The sequence below is a fragment of the Erithacus rubecula genome, assembly GCF_903797595.1.
Source record: "Erithacus rubecula genome assembly, chromosome: 2".
Taxonomy (NCBI): Eukaryota; Metazoa; Chordata; class Aves; order Passeriformes; family Muscicapidae; genus Erithacus; species Erithacus rubecula.
The window spans coordinates 84,019,588-84,042,332 of NC_136685.1; the positions used below are offsets into that span (position 1 = coordinate 84,019,588).

Here is a 22,745-nt window from a genome sequence, read left to right on the forward strand (position 1 = left end):
GCTGTAACAATATATCAGCTGAAGATTGGGCACCGCAGATACAGCCCCATGCATAAAGACAAGTATGTGCATAAGTCTCTCTCCAGGCCTCTGAAAGCTAAAGAGGTCAGGTAAACTCCATGCAGAGAGAGACTGCATTGAACATTATTGTGTTTAAAACCATCCCAGGCTGTTAAACACACATTTATTATAAAGTCAAGATGAGAAATTATGAATTATTTAAGTTTATAGCACCTTAGTTACATTTAAGATGTTGCTGTTCCAAGGCTGGAGGACAGCTGGCTTGTAGTTATGACCACAAGTTACAAATATTTATGATACAAAGCAGAAGACCTTTTAGGGTAATGGAAGCTGGAAAGGCAGCTTTAATGTAGCAGTGTGCTTGCTCCATGTTTCTGGCGATGGCTCCAGAAGCCAGCATCCATTAAACTTTTTGCATACGATACGGACTTCACAGGATCCTTGCTGAGCACTAACTTAGAAGATATGTATGAGAAAGGAATAGGTGTAGAGACTGCAGGGTAAGATAACTTTCGACAGAATTTTGGGGCAGGAACCTAACCTTTGGATAAGTTTTCCAGTACTAGCGTGCAAATGCTTTTAAGGAAAAGCAATACATATTTTAGTGTGTAAAGAACGTGAGCATCCTATGTATATTGGGATTTACATGTTCCTATCTACTCTGGGGGCTGAAAGGGTGTGTGTTTATTTCTTCGTCTTCTGCAGCCAATTTTGACGCTGTGTCTCAGCTTCACACACCGACTACCTCTGCTTCCCAATACCCCTGTGAGAAATCCGTGCTTCTTGGCTAACACATTTCGGGCTCCCATTAACCCAGAACCGAACCAGGACATTTCTGCATGGCCACCCTTTCTCGTTGGTTTAAGAGAAAGGCGGCCGATGCTCTCGCCCTGAGGCAGCCTCGGGGTCGCCGGCTCTCAAACCCTCACCGCTCACCGCTCCCGGGGCGGCGTGAGGGGCGGCGGGGGCTGCGCGGGGGCGCTGTGAGGGCGGTACGAGCGGCGGTGTGAGGGACGGTGAGGGAAGTACGAGCGGCGGTGTGAGGGGCGGCGTGAGGAGCGGTGCGGGCGGTGTGAGGGGCGGTGTGAGGAGCGGTGCGGGCGGTGTGAGGGGCGGTGCGGGCGGTGTGAGGGGCGGTGCGAGCAGCAGTGTGGGCGGTGCGAGGGGCGGTGCGGGCAGTGTGAGGGGCGGTGAGAGGGGCGGTGCGGGCAGTGTGAGGGGCGGTGAGAGGGGCGGTACGGGCAGTGTGAGGGGCGGTGCGAGGGGCGGTACGGGCAGTGTGAGGGGCGGTGCGAGGGGCGGTGCGGGCAGTGTGAGGGGCGGTACGGGCAGTGTGAGGGGCGGTGAGAGGGGCGGTATGGGCAGTGTGAGGGGCGGTGAGAGGGGCGGTACGGGCAGTGTGAGGGGCGGTGAGAGGGGCGGTACGGGCAGTGTGAGGGGCGGTGCGAGGGGCGGTGCGGGCAGTGTGAGGGGCGGTGAGAGGGGCGGTGCGGGCAGTGTGAGGGGCGGTGCGAGCAGTGTGAGGGGCGGTGCGAGCAGCAGTGTGGGCGGTGCGAGGGGCGGTGCGCGATGGCGGCACCGCCCCGGCCCGGCCGCACTTCCTGCGGCGCGGCGCGGCCGCCGCTTCCTGCTCCTCCCCGCGGCGCGTCGGGCGCTGGGTCCGCCATGGTCGCGCTGGCGGCCCTTTCAAACGCGGCAGCCGGCAGCAGCACGGGGTAACGACGGGGGGAGCTGCCCGCCCCTCGCTGGGACCGGGCCGGGTGAATCAGGGCAGGCGGCGGCGCCGTGCTGGCCCCGGCGCCCTCCGTGCCACGCCGCAGCGCCCGGCAGGCGAGGGGCTCGCTCATGTCTCGGTCGTTCAGGAGGAAACGAGGCTGTTCTTGTCCCCATTGCCACCGCCTCTGCCCTGGGAGAGCGGTGCCCGACCCCTGCGAGGGGGCGAGCGGCACCGCGGATGCGGGCGGGCGCCCCGGGCTAGGCTGGGGCGGGACAGCTGGAAGGGACAGGAAAGCGATGGAGAAGGTGGCTCGTTCCCGTGGCTCTCCCACGGAGCTGATGCCTCTCCCAGGCGGCGAGGGTGACATTTAGCTCTGTTAGCCCTTCCTTTTGAACGCTGTCGACATATCTGAATAAATTAGGCTGTCGCCAGGGAGAGAAAGCTTTGAAGTACATGAAGTGTATTTTCATCTCTGGACTGAAAAGCAGTGATTTGGGATGGTAGTGAGTCACCAAGCAACAAACACTGCTTGGCTTTCAACTCCCCTTGTACCTCCAAGCCTCCAAAATGAGTGTTTTGGTGTGGTAAACTCTGTTGTGGCTGTAGCCATGCAGAAGAGATATGTGTCCACGCATCCCTTTGGGAGCGAAGGCTTCCCATTTAATGAACCAGGCTGGATGTGTTTCTGTGGGGCTGGTTTGGTGGCTGGAGAAAAGGAATAACTGCACATGATGTAGTTGTCTGTTGCTCCATGAGAAGCAGCATCCCCTGATTTTGGGCAATGCCTTCATAGCTGGTTTGAGATAAGTGCATTATGGAAAATGCATGAGAAATGTTTATGTCCTCCCTTTCTTGAGCAGACCTCTTCTGATTCATTTATAGGGTGCTGCATAACATGGGTTGTTCCTTTTCCTCAGTGGTACCCTGTCATGGGCTGGAATGTACCTCCTAGGGGCACAATCTTGTGCTTTGTCTTTTTTATGGTACTTCTGCAAGTAAAAACAGTAGGTGGTGTTCTTACTGTTCTTGCACCTTTTCTTCTCTGATGAGCTTTGAGGATTGTTTTGGTGTATGTGTGTACCCTGTATGTCTCTTTGTTTCATTGTGGTTGTAATTTTCCAGTTAGTGCTGGAGTCTCCTAAATTGTGTCTGCAATTCCTTCCTCAGGCAGGCCTGACTGGCTTTGTACAGGAAGAGTCCTTGGAAATCTGCACTAGCTTCTCTGAGCCAAAGTTCCTGGGAGTTCTTCAAGGTTTTAACCTCAAGAGGATTACAGTGAGTTGGATTTATGTTTTGAAGTGCAACTCAGCTGACTTCTCTCTCCAGGATAAGAGACAGAAAGATTTCCATACAAGTCCCTACCATTGGACTGCATAGCACCTTGCCCCCTTGGTGCTAACTGTATGCTCACTTTTTGATTTTTCTTTTCCTTAGAATGTTATTGCTGTGAAGGTATCTTAAGATGATAAGCAAAATCAATCTGTTGAGAATCTCCTTATAATTATTGAAGTGGGCTATTCTGCTTCTACTAACAATTGATCCAAATATGGGATTTGTATAGTGCTCTTTTTGTTCTGCCCCAGGTGCTTCACCTTTTAAATGATGACTTGGCTAGTATTGTTAAACTTAAGAAGCTAAAATGTGAAATTCTATTATTCCTACTGGTTTATTTGTGATAGAAAAGCAGAGGCTGTAGAGTAAAGTTTGAGGAGCTTCCTGCATAGAGGGATCTCTGCTTTGTAAGGGATGTCTTGCTTTGAATTAGCAGGAAAAGAGATTCCAAAGTTTCTGTGTGCTTTTCAACTGTACAGGGCTTTTTGCAGTTAGTGAAATGAAATTAATTTCCAAGTGTATTTGTGATGGTAGTGTGTTTTGGGTTGTTTGTTTGTTGGGTTTTTTTTAATCCTGTGCCTTGAGGTAGAAAAATCTATTAGGATTATTAATAAATCTGAAAGTTGTTCTACTAATGTAGTTTTAAAAGAGGTAATTTTTAATTAAACTCTTTCTGTGAGTGATTGCTTATGCCACTGGCATTCTCATAAAAAGAAATTTATTTTTAATGGGTTATGCCTTTGATTGTATAGGGAGATTGAAGAGAGCAGCAGTCTCTAAATGAGATTTGAATTGCTCTTTAGCATAATAAGGTCTTGAAAACCTCAATCTGCTTATATTCTGTGTGCAGCCTAGACCTATTTGGAGAGAGAGAGACCAGAGAAATTATTATTCCTTGCTGTATGTTTTGTGCATATCCATATTAAGATTCTGTACAGTGAAGGATGGGAGCTGCTTGATCAGTCTTTATCCTTTGTCTTTATTCCTGCCCCCAAACTACTGACCCCCTCTTATTTTAATGAGTCACTGACAGGCAGGGAGAAGTGTACTATTTGCAACCATCTGAAATGTAATGTGGAGCTCTGCACGGGATGCAGAGGATAGGGGTGGTGGTGATGGTAACAAAATAACTGGCAACAAAACTGATGCCAATGTTTTTTGGAAAGTGGACCTAGCAGATATATTTATCCACAATAGCAGTGATTTAAATAGTTTCAGCTCTTCTTCACTGCACATCATAATAGTTCTGTGAATTTCTTTAATTTTTACCTGGAAAGTACTGTCAAAGAACATTCCATAGCTCCTGAGTTTTGTGGAGAAGCCAGGCTTTAGTGATGGATGAATGTGTTTGAAGCAATGATGCTTCATGCTGCTGTTTGGGATATGGGCAAGTATAAGAGTTTTTATACCTTCGAACCCTTGAGGATCAAGGGTCTAATGTGAAGGTTCAGCATTAAGGTTTCAGCCTATCTTACAGAAGCAAAAGATCTACAAATATGTACCCAGATGGATTTGAAATGAAACAGCAGTCAGGAGCTTAATATGTGGGCAAGGCCAAGGTTTCCAGGGTCTTGCTCATGTTGCCTGCCATGGAAGTAAAATACTGTTGGTGAGATAAGTATGAACTGTTTTTCTTAAAGAACAGCATTGTCAGAAATTAAAATGTTCCTGACAGTGTACTTTAAAATAAGAAAAGGTGTGTTATTTAATGGTTACTGGCCAGAAGTTTACTAGCCTCAGGTGTGAGAAGAGCTGCTAGAGCAGAGCTTGTTGAAGCTCTGACAATTGACATATGACAATTGGCAAGCTGATGAAATCCTGAACAGAATGGCTGGAGAACTTGTGCACAATTCTGGATACTGCATATGTATTTCCTTCAGCTGATAAGGAACAAGCACTGTAAACATCTGTGATACATCTGTGATAAGGTACAGCAAAACTGTACCAGGAAAACTGACACAGGAAGGGAAAATGACCTGACTGGACGTATAGGTTACTCTTAATTTTTCACCTTTGTAATCGGTTCTTCCACAGCTGTGGGTTTCTTCTGGATTTGGAAGTTTTCTTCTTTTGGATTTGGAAGGTTTCTTTACTTGGGGTGGAAACCAGCTCTTGCTTGGAATATAGTTAACTGAAGCTGACAGGGAAGGAAGTGTTAAAACAGTTTTCCCACTGAGGCCAGTCTATCTGGAATATAGAATAGGAGATAAGTGGCCAATTTCACACTGGCTTGATCCCAGCATGCTGTGGGAGGGTGAATAAAGCTGTTCCCAGTTCCCTCAAAACTCGAAGCAGGGGATGTGGGGGACTGTATCCCCACAGAAGCAGAGCATGGAGCTGGCAGTAGTTTACTGAGTACCTTGTGATGCAGTCAGTGCTGTAGATGCCCCATGTGGAGCTTAACAGTGTTTGCCTTTGCATGTTTCTTGAGTCTTCCTGCCTCACTTCAGGGACTGTCTCCAAGCTTATTGTCTGTATTTGTTATTTCTCATCATCAGTGGCATTTAGACATTTTACTTTTCCATCCTCTTCCCTGCCTCCCCCTCTGCAGTGAATCACAGAAGGGCTGTTTTTCTTAGTCATTAAATGTAGGTGTTTGCACACCCCAGCACAGGCAGATCGGGAGGAAAATTTAGCAGACAGCTGTCTGGCAATTTGAAGTTAAACAAGAAGTACTTTTGTGGGTTCTAATTTTAAAATTATTTTTTGTAAACAAAAAGTATATATGTAGTAGCTGTAAGATTCTTTTCTACAAATATGAAGTACAGTTAGTTCGTTGTATTCATTATGAGAAGGTGAGGTAGTTATAATTTGGCCCCACCTTGCAGTGGAATATTTTTTTTTTTTTAGTTTTTTTTTTTTAGTTTTTTTCTTTTTGTGTTACCCCATGTTTTGATATTTGTTACATATGGCTTCTGACCACAGCTTGGCTGTTCATGGAGAATTACTAAGGAGCTCCTCTCCTATTCTTCTGCAGATATGGAAGGTTAGGTAGGTCACCAGTATTGGATGTCAGGAAGTGCAATTAACTTTATCAAGTGAGCATTACTCTTGCCATAATCTTACTTAATGTAATGATACAAATGTTGAGATATTTTAAGACCCTCAGCCACTTGAGGTGAGAGGAGAAATACTAGTAGAAAAAAGGACCTTCCAGATGAGGTTTTCCTTTTATCTAGGCATCTGGGTAGACTCCAGAACTTTGGTGGATTAGCTGAAAAGAAACATTAAGTGTCAGTGCCTTGAGAAGAGTGGATGAGGGATCTGTCTGGCTTGGATGCTGCCTAACTTTGGAAATCTCGGTGTTTAATATTTTTTTTATCTCCCTTTCACGCATTGAAGTATGATATAAAAATGGAAGCATTCTTTTCATGCCTCTGAAGTAATGTGAATAAATAAGTAATTAATTCAGAACTGTGATAATGGTTGTTCAGGTATAAAGAGCAAAGGAACACAGAGAAGCAGAGTGGCTGGATGAGTTTATGGGTGTCTCAGAACTGACTGTGAAAAGGCACCTGGGAAGCTGATAAGATGAGTAATATTTGCTGTGTTCTTGGGAGATTTGTGTTTTTCTGTGGTAGATGTGTATTCCAGCCAGTCACATAATGGAACAGCACAGAAATGCTGATCTGTTACCAAGATTGTAGCTCCAGTAAGGTGTTTTGCAAGTGAGCCAATGGCTTGTTGCTGTGCTCCTCAATAGTGTTCCTTCCACTACAGTGCTGAAAATTGTCACCTAAATTTTTTGTGCTGCTGTACAAGGAAAACTTGTTGAAAGCCATTAATAACAAATGTATTCTAGTGCTTGAACAGAGGCCAGAATGAAGTTGGATTAGAGGGCGTTTTTCCCTTGAGTTAAATGGCACTTTGGAAAACACTTATCTGGTTTGTATTGTGCAAACATGGTACTTTTAGGTTCCTATTGCTGTGGTAAGGCTGGATCAAAGGTCAAGGTGTAAAAATATTAATTATTGTCAAATTGTACCGGGTATAGGTAAAATATGCTTCTGAATTTTGTAGTAATTGAAATATATTGCAAGGTTTTGTTGGTTTTTTTTGCTTTTTAAGTTTTTTAAATTTTGGTTTTCTGGCAGATAAAATTTTGATGATACCTTACATTGTTTCACTAGGTCTGCTAAGCATGATTATTGAAATTGATAGACCCAACCACAAAAATTCTGTAGCTGTTTAACTGAAATACAGCTATTGTAGGTATGAATCTTAGGTTGGGAAAGAGTATGTGCCTCCCCTTTTGACTTTTGGTGAAGTATGCACTTCCTATATTCCAATGAGCAGCTCATTCAAGATAACAGCTTTTATTGTGCCTACAAGCAACAGATAGTCTTTAAATGTAAAAGTCTAGCTGAAAATGGACAATTGCCTTGTCTTGTCTCATCAAAACCACACAGTGAGCTCACTTTACTAATTTTAATTTTATTTCCTGTGCTTTATTAATGGATGGAAGAAATGCTGGCATACTATATGACACCCAATAAAATGAGAGAACCAACCAGTACCCTTTTTGCCAGAAAGCTTTACATGCAAGCCAAGTAATTTACCCCCATGTGAAGAGAAAAGTAGCTTGAGAGGTTGTAGTGTTGGTTTGTTTGCTCAGTTGAGAAGATTGTTAAATGTATGCTGCTGTGGCCTAAATTCTTGGATACTGAGGAAACCTAACTTGCTCTAGAGAAAACTTCTGTGCTTGCTGAAGACATTATTAGGGCGCATTTGACAGTGAGCTGAAGAGAATACAGCTTCAACCACATGTTATGTTTCTCTTCTTTCTGCTGTTTCAGATGTCATCTCAACCAAGAAGGGTGAAATCTGTAGCCAAAGCCTCTACATCAGAAGAACTTCCTTCATTTCTTAATTCGTAAGATCATTTTTTCTGTAGGATTTTTTTCAAGGTTTATGCTAAGTCTGAGCAATTGCATAAGAATAACATTCAGTTTCTGAGAAGTTGATTGAAATGTTTTCATGCACAAAATTTCAATTATAAAGTGCAAATTACTTAGGCTTCTTCATGCACATAAAGAAGATAGGATGAAAGCAAATTGTCAGTTGTCCAAACAGAATCATGTGTATGATATGTGGTTGTATACATCATGAAAGTTGGTAGATTGTTTAAGCCATTACCCCTGCAGCAGTGTGAAAGACTTGTATCTGTTGAGTCTCTCTACCTTTCTGTTAATTTTTCCTGTTCACTTTCTTTCATGCCAAAAACTACTTAGACTAGCTTGCTTATGTATATTTTTTGTTTTTCTCATATGCAATATTGTTGATTCATTTGTTTTTCAGGACCTCTGAATCAGAGGAGGAAGAGGAGGAGGAATGGGAGCCAAAAAGCAAAATTGCCAGGAGACCTCGTTTGCCAAAGAAAACTGAGGCAAAAACTAAAAAAGCTGCTGCTCCACGCTCAACTGTGGCCAGAAAAATGGTCAAGAAGGTAGCAATAAAAGAAGAAATGGTGAGTATCTATAAGCAAGAGACTTTTAATTACTGCTCTTGGGAAGTAACATAAACAGTTTTTCCGACTCTGGTTGCCTGAGTCTCATCAGCTAGTACAATTCCACTGTTCCTGTGAATATTCAGTATGTTGGATAAATGTGGCATTGGTTTTGTATTAAAGTGGCAGTGACCTGAGGGTCCTCCTTGAAAATTTTGGCCAATGGTAATAGAATGTGGTTTTCCTTGGAGATCTTTCAACAGTGTAAATAAATAAATAAATGCCCTTGTTCTTTCTGTAATATCTCTGGTTTTGGTATTGCACCTTTGATGTTTTCTACTCTTTCACTGTCTGGGTACTGAAGAAAAAGGCAGCCTGTGCTTACATTTCCTTACTTGGCTGTTCAACCCAGTAAGGATTGCAGTTTTATTATTATTAATATAAAATGAAGTTATATTGAAAATTAGATACTTCTGTCAACTATTAACAGCTGAGATGACATCATGATAGAAGCCAGTCCTTCTGACTTCTGAAGGTCATCTCTGGGGAAAGTCAGTAAGGAATGTGTGGCTTGTCAAAGGTTAAACTGTGTCTTGGTAGATTTCAGTTCCAGTTTCCATGGTGGGAACCTAACACCTCAGAAGTGCTTCCCTGCCCTGCTGTTTCCTGTTTTGTTGACATGAATGGAGACAAAGATTGTAGGTCAGCGTCTTCTGAAGGAAGGTCCTATTAAATTTTTTGCAGAATAATTTTATTTGGTCTAAATCAGGGGTCTGCTGTGTGTGTTTATATTGTTTCATCCATGCAAGATACATTTCAGGTTACTTGATTTCTGGATTGGCATTTTGCTGCCAGAGACATTACTTGGGAAAATGATGTCTGGAAGCAAGTCTTTTTAGTGTTTAAAAGAAATGTTGAACCATTTTGTAACAGTCAGTGCTTAATATGATTTTAATGTCTTTTTTGACAGGATGTATCCTTGCCTATTGCACCTGTAGAAGATAATAAAATGCAACTTCTAAAACCTAAGGAAGAAAATGAAGACACTAAACCAAAAAGTTTAAATCGAATGCCAGAAGTGCCTAAGAAAATGGAAATAAATTCATTCCAAGGGCAAAACCTGAACTGTTTAGCGAGTAATGAAAAACCCTCAACAAGTGTTCCTGTAGGGAAACAAGAGAAATGTGAGGAGGAGTTTGCATTTGATGAACCACCCTCTAAAAAGATTAAGTTGAATGCATGTCCTGAAGGAAAGCCAGTTAAAAGTCTGGGAGGCAACAAAATAAAAGAGGAATTTGAAATGAACTGGGATATTGTACAGGTATGAGATCTTTTTCTTTTCTGAGGTACCAATGAAACTATTTCCTGCCTAATTAGCACTTAGAATTTTAACATACAATTTGAAGTTGTCATTTAATCTCTGCTTGGGTTGTCATAAATATGTATAAATATAGATGTTGGTTGGTAACTGATAAAATTTAAACTTTAAACTTTTACATCTTCTGGCATCTGTCACTTTGGGTGTTCTTAGTACAAAGCTTGCCTGTAACAGTTTGCGTGGTTCTCCTGTATGGGTTTTTTTGTGGTTGTACGCAACTGAAACTCCCACAGGAAGGGATGCTGACAGATTTGGGATATTTGTGTGTAGTTTTCCAACTTCATATTTAGTCAGTGTGGGTCATTCAGTTGAAGAGACCCATTTGAGAGTGTTTATCAATTTATGGTTCCATGAGGAAAGAGGTTTGAATTCCTCGCACAACAGTGACAGCAAGGGAGATATCTTTGTTTTTGTAGGATTTTAACTTTCAAGCCATTCATGTGGAGGCAGTTTTAGCATAGCTCTTGTGTTGGAAGCTTGGGTGTGAGCATGGAAGATTTTAATATAAATAGAATGGGAATGGATAGGACATATTGTATTCATCATCGTTAGTACAGTTGGCTTAAGAAAGCTGTAAAATTTTGTGGGCTTTCTCACATATTCCTGGAAATACGTATGGAGAATTTGATCCTTTTGTCTGCTCTAAAAGGAATGAATATGATTGTGCAGGTGTTGTTGTATTTTTAGGATTCAGAATGAAACTTTTGAAAGGCTTTTGTATCAGCTGTCTATGCTAACTATGTAGTGAAGTGCAAACAAATTGCCATGGTTAAAATGTTACTAAGATGAGCTACTTGTATAGGGTGTTACTGATTCCATATTGGTACTCTATAACTTTGGAAATCTCAATTTGTACAAAATCGTGTTTAGCTTGCAAGGCTTGATTTGCCTTGAGATTGTCAGTAGTAGTGCTAGTTTCCTGTTACTGGTTGAGTGGGATTTGGATCAGCTCTGGCTTTGTGGGTTTTGTTTGTTTAGCTGAACCACGAGGTAGATCAGTGTTAGCTTAAAAAAAAAATTCCAAATTTTCTGAGTTACTATGTCCAGTTCTTTCTGTTTTGTTTTATAAATTTAGTTTGTTTTTTATTCCTTGTCTTTTTTTTTTTTTTTTTTTTTTTTTCCCAAGAGGTACTGCTTCCGGCATTTTTTAGTGTGGTTAGAAGTTTCTGGAAACATTGGTTGGTGCATGTGTTGCTGAAATACTGGGTGTGGTGGCTGGATGCATGAGAAGCCTGAGATTCTGTCTTGGGAAGGACAGTAGTCTCTGCTGGCTGATGAAATGTTCTGGAAGTGGTTTTGAATATTGAATGAGAAGCTGTTTGAAGCAATCTACCACCCCTCTTAAATGTGTTTGGTTGCCGTGTTTGGATTTTTTCTCTCCTTTGACAGGCCTTGTCAGAAATAACTAATGTTGAACCATGGGTATGTGCAAACTTGCTTCGGCTCTTTCAAGAAGAAAACACGATTCCTTTCATTGCGCGGTACCGAAAAGAGCTCATCAATAACCTGGAGGCCGATGCCTTGCGAGAAGTGCAGCACACGTTGGAAGAGCTACGGTAAGTGAGTCAACAGCACAAGGAGGGATCTGGCTGGGAGGTGAGCAACAACTGGATGCTGCTCCTGTGGCCCTTGTTCCACCTCCTTGTACACACTACAGCTGTAAAAGAGCTAATAAAGAAAAAAGTTTTAAACGGAGGTAATTATGCTTAATACCTCTCTGGGGTTTTGTTGGGTTTTTTGGGAGGTTGGGTTTTGTTGGTTTTTTTTTTTTTTTTTCCCCTCTAAGTAACAAGAAATCTAGAGTTATTAATTGCCAAAGAAAAACTAGCATCTTAATTTCTTTGCAGTTTATTAAAACTGCACAGAAAAACTTGTGCTAAAAGAGTAGTTAATAGTTGCTGGAAATAGATACTTAATGAGATGGAAGCTCCACTCTTAGAAAAAGAATCACTAAGAGCCCCTTGGCTCCCTGCTTGGATCAGGGAAGCTTCTGGTGCAGAGCCCTTCTTAGACTGGAGTGTGCCAGGAGATGTGGTTAAACTATCCCAGATGACTGCAGGAAAGAAACGATCAGCAAGGCTTGTTGTGGCAATGGATGAGGCTGCTTTTGTTCCATCTTGCTTTTGAGTGGGTCTGTGTTTTGAGATGGCAAGGGAACAGACTGGTCAGCTGTTCTGTCAGCTTGGTGTTGTCCTCCTTGTACTTATTGCCAAGGAAGGAAGGTGGCTTGAGAGACTTCTTGTCTGAACAAGTAGTGAAGTAATAACAAAATACCTCTGCTGCTTCCAGTTGCTCCCATGTATCCTACTCAAGACCTAGGAGTTTAAATCTGGTAGCTTGTACTTGATGCTGTAGAACTATCTTGATATGAATTGCATCTGTAAGAGCTCATCAGTATGGATTTATTCTAGGGCTCTTTTATTTGGCTTCCAGGCCAGTAATATTACAGAAATGTGTGGAGCACTAATGACTGTCAATGTTACTTGATGATTTTTCTTAAAGCTACCACAGGATATTTTGATATAGTTTTGAAGTAACTGAAGAGAAAGAAAAATGGTTAGAAATTTTTGAATTATCAACTTGGTTTGTTGTAGATGAACATGAGATGCAATTTTCAGGGGTTTCAGAGAGTTTCTGCAGTGTAATAGACAAGGTCACAATCGATAGACATTTTAATTTATTCTGAAACGTGGCACTTAACATTAATCTCTTGCATTTTAGTACTGTTGCAAGGAAGACACATATGATGATACAGAAGTTGAAGAAAGAAGGAAAGTTATCCAGTTCCCTTTTAAAAGAATTGCTAAATTGCAGAACTTTGGAAGAATTAGACCATGTGGTCAGTACTATCGTCTTTTTCAGATCAACCTTAGTTTAAATGTAATCTTGCTAGCTAGTGCATAATGTCAAATGCATAGCATTCCCTGCTTTTTAATAATTGGTTTTGTTTTGTTTGTTCTTTTTGTTATAAGTCTGCGCCTTATAAAACTGGGAGTAAAGGTACCAAAGCCCAGAGGGCCAAGCAGTTGGGATTAGAACCTGCTGCTCTCTCACTGCTGCAAAATCCTGTGGAACTCAATCTCTTTTCTTACATTAGACCCAATACAAAAGGTAAGTGCCCTGCTTCTTTGAGCAGTAATGTGAAACTATTTCAAAAGGGAAATTGCTTTAATTGTTTTGTTGTTGCTGGAAGTTAGGCAACTACTTTAAATACAACAGTGCTTTTAGCAATGTGTGGTTAACATGTTAACACGTTTAATGACTCTCCAACCTTTCCTCTCTCTTTGTATTGTAAATAGTAATGATTGTGGTATAGAAATTACATAAATCTGGAGATCTTATAGCTGATGTCTGTATTTACTGGTAAGAGAGAGGGAACCACACCACACACGAGACCTTTCTATTGTTCTACTTGAATTGCTTCCTGAAGATTCAATGCTGACTGTATAAGAGGCTTAGGCTCATATTCTGTACTGAAGGAAATGTCACCCTGCAAAGCACATCTTAATAAAAACTGGCCTAGGGGATTGGGAGTGAGCAGGAGAGTTTGTGCCTGAATGACAGTAGGGATTGGAGAAGATGTAATTTCTGAAGTTTGAGCAAGAGCTTTTAGCAACGTGATTGTCACATATAGACTGCAGAATTGGGTGTCTTTGTGAATGTAGTTATGGGTGGATCTGTAGGGGGCAATCTCTGACAATAAAATATGAAGATTGCTGCAGCCTTCTGTATGATGTTAAAATAGAGATGTTCTTCCATTCTTCCCTGTCCCAACACATACTTTTTGAATTTCATCATAAAGGTACTGAACCTCCTTAGTAAGGCTGACTCTTACTTTTCCCACTTTATTTAAATATTACTTACAAAATTCTGCTAATTCTGCATTGAAAATCAGTTACCAAATATTCTGCTTATTAAATTACTGCATTACTTCATACAGTAGTGTATTGCAGCCATATATCTGACTATTTTGGTGCAGTCTAAAGAGCCAAAAGAGAATCTTCACTGTGAAAGTTCAGATAAATTATTTAGAGTTGATTCAAAAGGAGGTGCTATTTGTTGCACCGTAAACATTAGGTTTTGAAAACCAGTACACCTATTTTTAATTCTGTGCTAAAAATAAATCTGGTTAGGTTTATATAATGGTCTGCCTTTGAAAGACATCAGGAGTTATATACATCTGTGAACTGGGTCACTTTTATCACCTTGGGAGCCAGTTTGACAGCTTATATGTAACTTAAGATCAGAGTGATATTTTTTTTTCTTCTTTTTTTTTTAAAGGAATGAGCCACTTGCAGTACAGGAAAGTTTTTATCAAATCTTAATATTTGGTTCTTTTAAATTCTCAGTGTTTTTCAACTTATCCTAAAAATAAACTGAAATAAAAGAAGCTGTTGACGTTTCAAGGCCCAACATTTGAAAGTTAAAGAAGCAGGCCAATCAGAAACTTTGTTCTTTTTAGTTCTGTACACAGTCAAAAATTTCTCTAATTACATAAGCAAGTGGACACAGTAAAGTGCCTGTGAGTGGTGGTTGTTGGATGGGAACTTTCTGATTATTTCTCAAATTCTGACTTGTCTGGGCCTATGCTATTTCATTCAAATAATCTACTTGAGTGTCTCAGTCCATGAGACACTCAGTATGATGCATCTTTTCAAATTCCCTTAGCTTTGTGTTCTGACATCACTTGTACTATAAGAAATATTAACTCTCAGATTTAAGGATCCAAAATGTGCAACTTCTGATATATTTAGGCATTTAATAAGGCGTTCTTTTTTCTTTTTTTTCTGGCAGGTAAGTTTAGCTTCCTCATCTCAAAAAGGGACAAGATAAATTTTTTTCTTGTGTGTAACTTTACTGGCTACTAGAAGCAGGTTTCTGGGTTCAGTGAATAGGTGCAGCTGTGCAGCCTGTTAAAATGGTGTAAATAAAACTGTCCATGAGGCAGCAGAGTGAACAGCAGCATGTTTTGCAAGAGACAGTTAATGCTGCATCTGCCAGCTCTAGGATTCTTGCTGTTTGCTCTGAAGCATTCATTACTGACTTGCTGGAAGCAGAGCTAGATATATTGAATTAAAATACAAGATGTCTGTTTTATTTCATTATCTCTGCTTCTGGTCTAATCCCTTTGCTAAGGAGAATTATGTGCTTCCTCTTCTGGCTATTTGAAGGAAAGACTGGATTCTGCGTGTTGGAAATTAACTGAATGATTCTGTTATCTCTCCAGAGATAAGAAGACATTTATAACTTCATGTCTTTGAAGACATTTTATAACTTCAGTGTTTCATATGAGAGGTTGATGGTACCCTGACCTCAGAAGTGTTGTGCAAACTTCTGCTACAATACAGTGGAAATAGAAAACTATTCCACAGAGAAAAGAACCCGTTTACCTGCAAAGAATTTTAGGCAGTTTTCATACCAGTAGCAAAATATGTAGACTTCTGCTGCAGTTGCTCATTTTATTAAAACCTCAAAAATTTAATTTTTTCAAAAATTATATTTAAATATATAATTTTGCTGTTGCATTATTTGCATCACAAATGTCAAGATCTGTTAGTGTCACTGTAAAAAAAAATGTTCTTTTCTAATTTTAATATAATTTTGACTTATGATAATGCATTGGTCACTTTAGGCTCATTAAAATATAGTTGCAGATGTTTTGTAAGGGAAGCTTTAGTTGATAAAAAAAATTAAGTTACTTAGGATTCTTTAAAACCTTTGCAAGTCAGTCAGATAACTTTAATCAGTTTCAGCTTGCATATGTTTTCTTAGTGCTTGTGCAGTTATGTAAAGTAATTTTGGTTTTTTTTTCTGTAATTATTGACTGTATATTATAGTGACTGCATATTCTATAATTATTTTTCTTCTTAGGGCTTGCGAATATCCAGGAAGTAGAGGCTGGAGTGCAGCATATTTTAGCAGACATCTTTGCTAAAGATAAAGATGCACTGGATTTTATCAGGAAATTGTGAGTTTCACTCTTACTGTCTAAACTTCTTGCTACTTGGTAAAATGCAGTCTCCTAGTGGCAGATAGAGGACTTTTCCTTAATGATGTGAAAATGGTGCTCCAGTGAGATGGATAGGGACATTCCTATGTATGTTCAATAGCCCTTCTGCTTGTCTGGCTGTCAGTGCAGTATAGATCTACTGTGAGCATGGCATGATGCTGTAACTCCCAAATAATGAAAAACTCTCTGTACTCTGCCCAATGTATAGCAGGTCTCCTTTGCAGTTAGTGATCCATAAGGGAGTTTTCCCTTCTTGCATTTTCTTCAAGCTGTAACTCTTCAGGAGTGAATCTGCTTAAGCTTTCGCTCCAGTAACTGACTTGACACCTGTCAGTGTAACTAGTGTGCAGAGATGGTTGATTTTGGCACTGGTAGCCAGTAGGCCAAACAAATAGGACTGTTTTTAAAGCAGAACTTACTGGTCCTTAAATTGTGTTAATTTAGATTTTCTTACATTACCTGACTTCAATGTTGTCATGTCTGGAGAGTTGGTGTGACAGGGCAATAGTCACTTGTTATTTTGTCTGCTGTGTGCCATCTGGGGCAGAGAAGAGAGTTATCAAAGAACATGCACCACCTTAGGAGCTTGCAGAGTTGCTTTGAATCAGCAATGTGATAATTTCAATGAAGGGATGTGCTGTCACTACCTGACTGTCACTTACATTATTTTGACCACTGGAAGTTCCTTAGTTGAATACTCAGTGATTTACAGATTAATCCTGTTAATCTGAAGTGAATTGTATGTATGATAATCATGAGGAGCATTCAGGATTCAATGCAATTTTTTTTTTTTGCAACTTCCCCAAATTTGTTGTGTGAAATTGGACCCATAACTGAGGTGCAGGTGGTGGCTTTTGAATCTCCATTTCCTTGAGGAGGAGGGCTGTGATCAGCTTTTTTTTGCTTGAATGTTTTCTCTTGGTATATTACCTCAGTACGCATTATGTCTCCTCATCATGAAGTTATATCATCCAGTTCTGCTGGTAATTGGAGTTAACATTACTTGTAATTGAGCAGACTCCAAACTTCATTTTTGATCTGTGCCATAATGACTTGTTACAAGTTTCATGCTAAAATACCTTGTAAATATCTGATTTTTCTTCTATTCAGATGCCAGCAAAGGTATGTTTCTATCCAGTCAACATTGGCAAAAGTGTCATCCAAAAATGGAAATGAAAAAGACATTGATAAATTCCAACTGTACCATGAGTTTTCTTGTAATATAAAGAATATTCAGCATCATCAGGTACAACTTAATTTTTTTTTTTCTTAGAATTTTAACTTAGTAAATGTTACTTTGTTTTTGAATTCTGTTGCTTAAAACTAAAGGTATTTTCTTTTTCTTTACAGTTATCAGGGGTAATAGAAGCTTTCAAATTCTTGAAATGCAGAAATAAGCTCTTGATCTCTGTTTTAAGAATCAGTACAAAGGTCTGCTTTTCACTACCCCAAAAATGGGTGTGTTTTGCAAGTCATCATTTTTCTCTTTGTGTAGCATCTTTGGGTATCCTAAACCCCAAGCTTAGACTTGTATAAGTAGATAAATAAAGAAAGGCTGAAGCAAAATTAATAGCTGATGAGAAGCTGATGTCTTGTCAGCTAGGCTACCCCTGTTACTGAAGTTCAGAGGCAGAAGTGTGATGCACTCAATGCAGCTGTCGACTTCTGTTCTAATCTACAACTAATCACCAAGTGAATTGTCTCTTGTTATATTTTAGTCACCTAGCTTAAAAAAACATAACAAATGCAACAAAAAACAATTAAAAAATAAATTAAAATTCCAAACCCAAAACAAATCAAATATCACAGAAGACAGACCACTTAGATACTTCTAAGTAGAAATGTCCTTTTTCTTTAGAAGGCACTGATATGCTCTCATTTTTTCTGTGCTTTCTGTTTTAAACCAGTGTATTTTGGATTATGAAAGGATTAATTTATTACAAAAAAAAAAAAAAAAAGCTCACAATATGGATATGCTAATTTTTAAGCTGTTTTTCCCCCTTCCTATATGAAAGGTGAAAGACTAAATAGCTGCTGTTGATTTCAATAGGCTGGTCTTGTGTAGATGTTTGAAGAAGTACCTGTGGTTTTTCCTCTTTGTAATAAGTATGATTGTTTACTGTAGTTACATTAATAGTTATTTGGTACAAAGTAGATTCTAGAGGATCTGGAAAAGTTGCTGGAGCAGTCTGTTGGCTGCTGTGGTGACATTGACAAAGATTGGTGGATTCATCATATTATGATGTATGGATTCTTTTGTGTCCTTTTTTGTTGAAGGAATTCTTGAGGTGGCAGAGTATTTGGTTTTACCTGCACTCACAGTGGTGAACACCACAATGTTCACTCAGTGCATGTTGCATAAGTGTTTCCTGGGATGATGGTATGATTTAGTTCTTGTCTGAGGTTTCCTTTTTTTTTTTTATTTTCTTAAGGAAAACTGTTGCTTAGTGAGGGCTAAAATTATTTCCCAAACCTGGTCAGCACTTTGATTATGTGGCTGCACTGTTTTTATCCAGGATGTGTCCTTAGTTTGTCCATTTCATATTAAAATTAGCTCGATCTGCTTTGCTTCATTCTTTCCTGTGTATGCTGCTAACCTGAATACCTCTTTTTTTACTCATTCTGGCTCTTCAGACAAGTAATAAGCACTGATTTTGCAGCTGGCAGTCCTGTAATCATGGGATGGTTTTGCACACTTAGGTGCTGCCTTTCATCTGTATATTTCTGCTATCAATTTCTGCTATCAATGCTAATACATTGAATATTTCTCTACTGTGAATTGTAGAAGTCTGAGTTGCTTGTGCTTTCAAGGCTCAAGGTGTGACAGGGCTCTCTGTACTAACTGAGAAAAAAATGCTTTTTATGATCGTTTCTGACATGCAAAATTTGCTCTTTTATAAATATATTGTAACTTTTCATGTCTGTTTTTGGTTCTTAGGTTCTTTCTTCCTTTTTCAGTTTCTGTCTTTCCCTTTTGTATTTTGATAAGGGAATAAGGAGAGATTTTTTTTTCTTTATCTGCCATTTCTTCATTCAGTTTAAACCCTGGTATTGTAGTTTTGAAAGCCTTTCTCATCATACTAATTTTCTTTATTACTTGACCTTATTCCCCTACTGATGCAAATTGCCATTTTTTTCATGTCTTTATTTTCTTGGTTTATGACCATCCTTTTAAATACCTAAAAGTCTTGATTTTTTCCTTCACCTAAGACTGTGAAGAGATGGTTCCTTTGTGCATTTAAAAACTGGTAAAAATATATTCTTTAAGAGAAGGAGTTCTCTGGTTTGGCTTGAGATTATTAAAAGAAGCTTGCACCTGAAAAAGATATAGGAAAACCTGAACCTCAGAGTGATTTATATAATTTACTAATCCCCCAGAACTTCAGGTTAAATAGGTGTGCTTGAAGAACAGTTCCAAAACTTACTGCTTTGAATATCTTCTCTAGTGCTATCATGGCTGCACACAGACAAGTGTTCTGAATGCCTCAGGTAGAGGCAAAAGGCAGCTTTGAATCATCTCTTTTTGGAGTTGCAGACTCAAGATTCCATAAAATAGCACTGAAACTTGTTATCACCTGAGTATGGAGGTGCAAGTGATCTTAAAGGCCTGGATACAGCCCTAGCTCTGCTCTGGCTGAGATGTGAGTACAGGGGGTGTGCAGTAGCCTGGCATGTTACCTGTAGGAGCACAAGCTGTGCCTTTGTGTCCAAAGCCCTGGCAATTGTGAGTGTGCCCTGCAGCATTTGTTGCAGTGAGTTTAAGTGCTCTGCAGTAAGCTGTGCTGCGAATTGCTTCTGCTGTAGGTCTGGGTTACTTTCTGTGCCACTGTAATTTTGTCTCTGCTGTCATTTGTCTCATGGCTCTGCTGAGACATGTCATTCTCTCTTGTTTGAGTCCTGAAGTAATCAGGACTAGCATGGAGTCAGGTTGTTTGAAAAAGTTAAAATACTAAAACTGTAATGAGAAAAAAACTTTGTTTTAGTCAGCTTTAAAAGCTGACTCCAGATTTTGACATGGTCAGATACCCCGTGGGTGTTTCCAGCTGGAATCTTTTGCTGGCTGGAGGTTCAGTCACAACTTCTTCCTTTGGCAGCAAGGAGAACCTGACTGGACTCTCTTAGGACATAGCTGAGAAGCAATACCAACACTGTCAAAACTAAGGAAAAAAAAAAATCTTCCAAGAGTTTATTTGAATTTTTGGTTAATTGTAAGCAGTTCAGTTTTTGTGTGGGTCTTGAGGTTGCTTTCTTGTATTTGGAGATGACTGGAATAGTAGGAGGAAAAGAATAAAATGTGGCATTTGAGGCAAGCGCTCTATTTTCCATCTCATATTTTAAAAGGAATTGGAAATTAAAGTCCTTGGCAAAGTCTACAGAACTTACTCTGTGAGTTTAAGTCAATATGCAACATATAAGAGAGCTGTGTAATACGAAGCATGTTGCATTTTGATGGTAAACAGAATAAGGTTTGATAAATCTTGTGACTGGATCATGTTGTTCTTGCTTTCTCTGAAAAATGTATGTTGTTTCTAACAACCCTTGCACTGGATCTGTTCCAATCTCATATAAAAACAGTCTTTTTCCAGAAGTAAAGACTGCTTTGTGACTACAATAGTCAGATTTAACTTGCTACATAAAAAAAAAAAAAAGCTAAGCAAAAAGACTTTATTATATTGGAGGAAGAAATTCAGTAATTCCATTCTTAATTGAGCATTTATTGGATGATAATTCTTCTCGGATTGCATCACTTAGGCAGACTGTTTGAGAATAAAAAATATAAATAATATTAGTGACTACATTAACAGCTGGTTTAAGTTCAGGTGATTGACACATTCTGCAGATGAAGTGCCAGGAAACAAAATTGATGTAAATATTGACCCTGCTGACAGCATGCTGAATGATGACATTATAATTCTATCACATATATTCTCTGTTGTGAGCATCACTTTGATTTCATTTTAACTTGACATTTAGCTTTCTCTCTTTTTAAAAAATAAAATCAGAATAAATGCGAAAGCACTTGATTTGTTAAAATGTGTCTTTCTAATTTCTACGTGAAAACATTTGCTTTGGCAGTCAAGGTACCAGATGCTATAATATTTCACATGCAATCTTTATTATTAGCTTTGTTGTTCAATGATATGTCAGGCCTGGTATGTCACAGGAGCAGTAGGGCTGAGGAATATAAATTGGTACTATGTCCTGGAGTCATTTTAAACCATTGTATTTAACATATGTGACATGTCTGAGTTAGCTAGTGATTGAATTAAAGTTCATGATTGACACAGAATGCTCTGTTGTGACAGTGCTCAGGGCCTGCTACATACAACAACATGGGTAGTCATATAGGAATGTCAGCTTCGAGCAGGTCTATTTTTTTGGTATTTTTCTACTTTAAAATACTTGGGAAAGAAAAATGAAATCTAAAGATGTGGATTTTATTTGCTTCTGAGTATTATTCTGTCTCTAAAACCTGCTGGTCAGTGAGTTTTCTTGTTATTAAGGTGAACATTCAATGTCTCCATAGTGAGATTACACTAGGAGATATCCACCAGAATCCTCCAGGATCCACCACATGTGTTGTGATTCTGGTTTTAAATGTAGAATCGCAGACTTACATTTAAAATTGAGCTGTGTGTGCAGGTAGCACGTATACAGCCAAACTGAGCTTTAGATCATGACTGCAGTTATGGACACAAGACTGTCAGAAATACATGCATATAGTTAAAGGCTGGAGTGTCACTCCAGTAAAGAGTGAATGTTTACATCCTTTTCTGCTATTTGTGAACTAGCCATGAATAACTTTCCTCTTTCAAATTAAGCTGAGCACTTTTGTGTCACAAGTTCTGATTCAGAATTAATTTTAAATTTGGATTAATAATAGGAAGAAAAATGGAATCTGAAGCATAGGAGTAACTTCTTCCATTGCTGGTGTCTAGTTCTTCATCTTGCAATTAATTTCTTGAGTTTTAATTTGGGTTATTAAGTAAGATTATTCCACCACCAAAATTCATGCTGTCTTGCATTATAAGTGTGTTTAAGATTAAACTGGATCCTGAGATTGCAGACTCCAGGAAAAATGTGTCTTATGCCATGGCATGATTTGATCTGTGTTTAAATTTTGGATGTTATCTATACATGCTAGTACTTTGTGAACTGATTTACTGTACCACCATCCTGATTTGCTACAGAATGTCAAGCAAGCGCGTACACAAATGTTGATAAGTTTATCTTTTGGATATTTTGTGTGTCATCTGTCTCTGCCATTTATGTTTGCACTCAGATTCTGGCCATTAACCGAGGGGAAAATCTGAAGATCCTGACAGTGAAGGTCAACATTCCTGACGGGGTGAAGAATGAATTCTGTTGGTGGTGTGTCAATGAAAGGTCTGCATGGATACATACTCTTACAGAAATCTCTTTTTCTATGAACAGCTGCATACTGAAGTGTACCTCATATGTCTTGTTACATTAGGAGAACAAATTAAACAAATATTTATTAGATTAGATGAAATTAGCAAGTGGATAAGTCTTACTCTGTATTTCCAACTGCTGTAGCATTATGCTGAAAAGATCAGCCTTAGGCTATATTTGCAGGTTCTGGCACCATTCTTTAAGCAGTTGAATTTTTTTTAAATATATGCAAAGGCTGGTGAAATGTGAATGTATTTTCAGATTGTAATATGCATCACATCCTGTAGCCTTTACTGAAAGGACTTTGTAGAATCCAATAGATGTATACTCCTAACTTGGAAAAATAGCTTCATATGCTCAACTGCAATGATTAAATAGGGTTACGTCCTATTTTAGGTCTGTGGAGTACATAACTTGAAGTTGCACA

At 39.5% G+C, this 22,745-nt stretch overlaps 1 protein-coding gene across 2 annotated transcripts in view; it reads left to right on the forward strand.

Annotated features, from left to right (window-relative positions):
• Positions 1–1,615: 1,615 nt before the first annotated feature.
• The window catches only part of SRBD1 (S1 RNA binding domain 1), a 121,574-nt gene continuing 100,444 nt past the window's right edge, over positions 1,616–22,745 (forward strand). The window contains exons 1-12 of one of the 2 annotated variants that reach the window (XM_079298246.1): positions 1,616–1,736; positions 2,906–3,013; positions 6,505–6,599; positions 7,865–7,943; positions 8,369–8,537; positions 9,487–9,837; positions 11,284–11,450; positions 12,616–12,733; positions 12,867–13,005; positions 15,766–15,862; positions 17,015–17,150; positions 22,188–22,291. In XM_079298246.1, the coding sequence (XP_079154372.1) occupies positions 7,867–7,943; positions 8,369–8,537; positions 9,487–9,837; positions 11,284–11,450; positions 12,616–12,733; positions 12,867–13,005; positions 15,766–15,862; positions 17,015–17,150; positions 22,188–22,291 (1,358 nt within the window). In that variant the 5' untranslated portion in view covers positions 1,616–1,736; positions 2,906–3,013; positions 6,505–6,599; positions 7,865–7,866. The remainder of the gene's footprint in view (positions 1,737–2,905; positions 3,014–6,504; positions 6,600–7,864; positions 7,944–8,368; positions 8,538–9,486; positions 9,838–11,283; positions 11,451–12,615; positions 12,734–12,866; positions 13,006–15,765; positions 15,863–17,014; positions 17,151–22,187; positions 22,292–22,745) is intronic. The other variant, XM_079298247.1, reaches the window with a different exon arrangement.